The sequence below is a fragment of the Aptenodytes forsteri genome, unplaced genomic scaffold, assembly GCF_000699145.1.
Source record: "Aptenodytes forsteri isolate BGI_AS27 unplaced genomic scaffold, ASM69914v1 Scaffold191, whole genome shotgun sequence".
Classification (NCBI taxonomy): Eukaryota; Metazoa; Chordata; class Aves; order Sphenisciformes; family Spheniscidae; genus Aptenodytes; species Aptenodytes forsteri.
The window spans coordinates 1,119,404-1,125,541 of NW_008794630.1; the positions used below are offsets into that span (position 1 = coordinate 1,119,404).

Consider the following 6,138-nt stretch of genomic DNA (forward strand, 5'->3'; position numbering starts at 1 on the left):
GATCAACTCCCAGTGAAATCATTCAAGGTAGGTTTTTAAGCACCAAAAGACAGATATTCCCTAAGGTAGGTGGGCCTACGTACCCCTATATCCTAGCATTTCTTTTCAGGTTTTCCATTGATTTGTGGGAAGTGAAAACAAGAGGCTAACCAGCCCTCCAGCACTCCTATAAACAATATATGGCGTACAAAAGAAAATAACTATATGGGTATAAAATACAAAACCAACTTGAACAATACATATTCTTGTCCCAAAATGGGAAAATAAAATGCAACAGTAACATTTAATCCTATTAGCTTTGTAACAAAAGCTCAGTAAGAGTTCATAGATAAGGATATTCCTTCAAGATTTCCACAGCCTTCAGAGATCTAAATGCACAGAAGTCAGGAAACTGGAGACTGGTGAGAGTCAGTAACTTTGACTCACGTAAGTCCCAACAGCCACAAGGTCACTGCAAGAGCAATGCAATGAGCTCTTGCTGTCAGCAGTAATCAGAAAGGTGGGCTGCATTTGTGCCCACAGATCAGCATACACCTTCTGAGGCTACAATGAAGATGATTTCATTGTCTAACCCACTGAGATCCTGAGCATAAAGCCATTTTATTTGGACACGTACGGAATACCAATCTTTCACCGAGATACATTCTTTGAAAGACAGTCACTTTGCCATCTTGAAAAATCACAGAAAATTACAACAAATTCCAAAGTATATTCAAAAAACAGTCAAAAATATTATTTGGCATCTTATTCCAATTTTAATCTATGTTGTTTTTTATCTTTCTAGACACCTATCCTATATAGGCTCTATGATTAATTTATTATCATTCCTTGTCCTGTTGGCATCCTCAGTCTTGCTGATTAATTTCTGTTATAGTCTCATTATTTCAGTTCTATAAATACCCCATTTCATTTTACTCCTTTCTATAGTTATTTTGCAACCTTCTTTTTCTCCTCCACCTGGGGCTCTCACTTTCAATTTAACATGAGACAGTGGGCAAAGATTGAGCTGAAATCCAGTAATTACACCTCCCTGCCCCGAAAAACGGAATCATTTATTTTTCTTACAGATGGAAGCAGCTGTGAGCTGCTCTGAAATCCCAAAAGCAATCCCACAAAAAACAATACTTATTACTTGTCAGATTAATAATAGAAAGTGTTGGCTTCCATAATTTGAAAAACATATATAGTTGGATTACAATATATTGCAACATTTGCATTTAGGAAGAATAAAGAGTTGAATCATAACCCAGACGCCAGCATGCTGGGCATATCTGGTTCCACCTGCAAGAATATTAAACCACCACCGAATTCATCACTGACAAAACAGGTTATATCCACAGTCGTTGGCATTCAGTACATGACTGCCCACAGAAGAGTCTCCCAGTTCTTTATGTCCTTGAGTTACGTTTACTACTTTCAGGCCTTACATTTTCTGACGTTTCAGCCTTTGCCATAAGTTCCTGGGATCCTCTGAAGGTTTGGGAAAGCTTCTGAGTGCTTCTCCTATAAGTGTAAGCACATCCTGAAATAAAAAGGAAACATGGAAATTACTTGGTTTTGTATTCCTGCCATTTCTCATGTCCTGTATCACAGGCCTACCATCAGCAGCTACATCCAATCCCTCAAAAGCAACTAGGTAGGCAGCACTCATCAGCACGATTCTGCTGGATTTTTAAAGCATCCTGTTTAAAAAACTTTGTTGAACATTGTGGCCAGTGATCTGCCCCATAAAGCAGGTTTCTTCCCTAAGGAGAGAAAGGAAAAAGCAGCTGACCTTTTCAGGGAAGCTGGGAGAAAAACAAGAGAAAAAAAGTGAAGCCTCACTTGAGACTGTTCTCAAATCTTAGGTATGGAGTGAATGGGAGTAAAAAAAAATCAGGAGACTGGCATTATTAGGTAAAAAAAGAACATGTACAGCGCACAAATTCCCACCCTGCTCACAAACGCAGAAAGACAGATCTCAGGGCTTCAGAGAGCACTACTTATCCGTTGCTCAGAAACAACCTGCTTTCAATCTGACTCCCTTTCAAAAAGCGAGAGAAGAGTTCTTCCCTCAGGAAGAAGATCATCCTGAGGAATAACCACAGAAGACCCAAGGAATTCCGTAAGTTTCAGCTTACATTGCCTACCATCTATTCCAGAGGTATTTCCTAACAATAAAGCTTGAATCTTTGTGACAGCAGACACAGACAGAAGACAGTTCTTCCAAGAAGAAATAGCGTTATCTGAGAGGCCTTAGCCTCCATAACATGTTGCAGTGTCCTATTCTGAGACTCCTACGCCAAAGGACGAGAAAGGAAGACTAGCATGGGCATAGTTACCTACTATCACATCACTTTGTTATTTACCATTTTGTCTTGGACAGCCCATCAGAAAACAAACTGTGGAGAAATAATCAAGATGTACCCAAAGCAATTCTAGGACATCCTGGGAAAGACCTTCAGCTTATATAAACCAGGCAAGCTCAAATGACTTGATCGGTATGTTAGTCCCAAGCATTTTATTAATTATATGGAGCCAAATTCTGTTTTGACTTGCACTGCATTTAGGACAATCTGATCTCACTGCCATAAATCAGAGGGAAACCTGGCTTACGGATTCTTTAGTTACAGTACGTATAAAATGTACCACAACTTTTTTTTAACAACATTTGCTTACTCTGGAGTAAATCTGTTCTTCCAATTTCTCTTGGATTAAAGCACTTTCCATTAGCATCTTCTTTCGTCTGAGAAAGGTAGTCTTGGCTAGCTCTGCTTTCTTCTTCTGACAGTCAGGGCACACTGAAGATTCGTGGATTTGAGCTTCTGTCACCTGAAAGATGAGACTTTGATGCAATGAGCAATGTCTGTCCTAGCCAGATGGCCGCTCCATTAAAAACCATCAATAAAAACACAGATACAGATACTGTCTAAAGACAAAAATTTGCTTTTGTAGGCAGTTGTAAATTATTTCATAATCTTTGTCACAGTATCATCTTGATGAGTCTGTCTGAATGTTTTCATGCTCAATATATTTGCTCTTCCCCAGGTATTACCCCTTCCAGCACTGATAACTTAGTTTCATCAAAATTATCTACTTTATCTCAGAACCATAGCACTGATCTGTAATATACTATTTCTTCTTGTAACAGGCAAAGTTTCCCCAATGCTTGAGGTTGCATGGACATTACTGACTGCTTCCACAGAAACTGTAACAGTTTAAAAAAAAAAAAAAAAAAAAAGTCATGTGATTGCAAAGCAACACATTGGTGACCAGCCAAAACCAACTGTGAGGATACAGTTATACTGGCAAAAAATTTCTTTTAATTAGTATGACTCATTTGACCCTGGGTGGATGCTCAGTACAAATTACAATTTTGCCAGTGTAAACCTGTACATATTTTGCCGGTGTGAAATATGTTTAGAGCACCACCAGCCGTTAGTTACTCTTGCTTAATGAGTACCTGATGTTCCAGGAAGCCAGTCTGTGCATGCTAACCAGACTTCCACAACAGCAAATACACTAACTCCTGAAGGCTCAATTAAGTTAAATTAACGTGTTTTACTCCACATTTCAAATACTTGATCATCAAAACTCAGTAACAGCAATTGTTAATCAGCAATAATTCCCACCACCTATAACTGCCTGTCTGTAATGAGGCTATGGGAACAGCAGTGTTCCTATGCTGACAGTATACATAAGGCCTTCATAGAGGTTACGATTACCTTTACAAATTTTAAGAGGTAAATAAACTCTGAAGCAATTAGTTTAAATATCTATCTGCAGCTCTCAGTCAGAATACAAACAAAATTCTACAATTTTCTTTGTAAGATAAACAGTACCACTTATTAATTCCTATGTTAGTTTATCCACCATGAAGTCTTAAGAGTATTTAATAGCGTTACACAAATCCCAGTATTTGTGCATTTATGAAATAGCAATAATTTTATCTGATTTAATTTACACAGATTCCATCTGGTTACATAAACACAATAAGCTGCTACAAAAGCAGTGGAATCAATCCTAGAAAGTCATGTCTCAAGCCTCTCTGTCTTCTTCTCCCTTGACTACTCCTCTGCATAAAAATGTTACTACGTGGAGGTAAAGACAGAAGCAAACAGACATAGCAGTCAAAGTTACTCTTCTTTGAAAATGTATTACCACACCATATGACAAATAACCGTATGACAAATAAAGAGGCGGTAAAAATTCTCCAAAATTTGGATGGTGGGTTGGTTAACATTAATACCATGGAAGAATGCAGATTGCTGAAACTTCAGCAAAAAAAATTGAAACAGGAAGCCTGAAATAATCATCACGCCAGAACTGACTTTAAAAGTATTACTCCCTGCTCACCTAGCACAGGCTTTGCAGAGGAGTATGTTATCACTTTTACTATGTTATACGGCAATAAATTAAAGCCAGCAAATGTGATAGAGATAAAACAAAATAAATGACTGTAATTATTATTCAAAGCTCATTTTTTGTTTTATCAGAAATACTTTCCCAGATGCAGACATTCTGTACCAATTTCAGACAAAGTACAGACATTTGCCAAGGCCCAGATTTAGGGGTGAAGGCATCTGTGGGCAATGGTCACTACTCAAATCCACATAACCACATATTCAAATCCACCTGCAAGCACAAAGCAAGAATGCAAGTATCATTGGCCAAAAAAAGTACCAGTCTTGAGACTCTTAGATGCAGAGCTGAAGGGAGGAGCTGGGTCACAATGCCTATGCTACGGTAGGGAAAAAAACACTGGGCTGGTGAAAAAGAAAAGCACTCTGAATTGTGTAAAGATAATACAGATGCTTCTTAATAAAGGAACTGATGTAATCAAAATTCTACTGGACATGCTTTAATTCTTAATATTACCTAATGTCTAAGAAAGCTGGGAGAGGGGGGTAGGTTTTGCCTTTGGAATACTTCCAATACTGGAGTCAAAGACTCCACAATCAAGTAATATGCAAAATACTTCTACAAATAACAGGTGCAGATGTAACCAGAAAACGAGGCACTTCAGTTGATCCAGGGCTTATTGTGGACTGCAATAACCGACCATCCCAGCCTCGCTCAATCACAAAGATCATTATTTTATCACCAGACAATATTTTACAACGATTTGGTTATTTACTAGCAACAGTTCTGCAGTAGTGTCTAACAAAAAGATGAGAAAGGTAAATCTTGAGATATCAAGCAAAAACCTCTTTCAGAGGCCTGAGCGTGGCATCAGTAAGGTCTGCCTGATTTGATCCTTACATTACAGCTTTTTTTCCCAGTGGTTCTCCCAAAAGCGTAGGCAAAATCTAAATTTTTTTCTTCCTTGCAGTACCTGTTTAACAGTCTCTCCGATATTTTTCAGGCGGATTCTGTTCATTAGCTGGTCAGGAACAACGCAGTTCAAGTCACTTGTCTCTGGTTTCTTCGCTGTGAATCCATGCTGCAGCTTTCTTGACTTGCCACCATTTGCCTGCTTAGAGACCAGCTGCTGACGCATCTTGCTTATCTTAATGGTGCAAAAAGACTGGAGAGCATCCAGTTCTCCATCTAATAATTCAGTAATTTCTGTCAGGCATAAATCAACAAAACAAAAGTGTCAATTACTGTATCAGGAAAAGAGAAGAATTACTGGTCTTCTATCTGTGCGACCTCATATTATCTATCTAATAAAAAAACAAATCCAATGTCAAGCCTAGAGGCAATGACTATAATAACAGCAGTGCAGAATTTAAATAAAAATCTGGATGATAACTGCACGAACTTGCACACTGAATGTCTCCATGAATAGTCTCCAAAGAGGGGAGCCTGGTTTTGGTTGGGATAGAGTTAATTTCCTTCCTAGTAGCTGGTACAGTGCTGTGTTTTGGATTTAGGATGACAATAATGGTGATAACCCACAGATGTTTCAGTTGTTGCTGAGCAGTGCTTACACTAGTCAAGGACTTTTCAGCTTCTCATGCTCTACCGACTGAGAAGGCTGGAGGTGCACAAGAAGCTGGGAGGGGGCACAGCCAAACTGGCCAAAGGTACATTCTATACCATGGGACGTCATGCTCAGTACATAAACTGGGGGAAAGCTGGCTGGGGGGGCCACTGCTTGGGGACTGGCTGGGCATTGGTCAGCAGGTGGTGAGAAATTGCATTGTGCATCACTTG

The 6,138-nt window shown here is 39.0% G+C and overlaps 1 protein-coding gene across 1 annotated transcript in view; it reads right to left on the reverse strand.

Annotated features, from left to right (window-relative positions):
- Nucleotides 1-1,339: 1,339 nt before the first annotated feature.
- CUNH8orf48 (chromosome unknown C8orf48 homolog) overlaps nucleotides 1,340-6,138 on the reverse strand; it is a 17,315-nt gene continuing 12,516 nt past the window's right edge. The window contains 3 exon segments of the mRNA XM_019470521.1: nucleotides 1,340-1,522; nucleotides 2,659-2,811; nucleotides 5,315-5,547. Of these exon segments, the coding sequence (XP_019326066.1) occupies nucleotides 1,424-1,522; nucleotides 2,659-2,811; nucleotides 5,315-5,547 (485 nt within the window). The 3' untranslated portion in view covers nucleotides 1,340-1,423.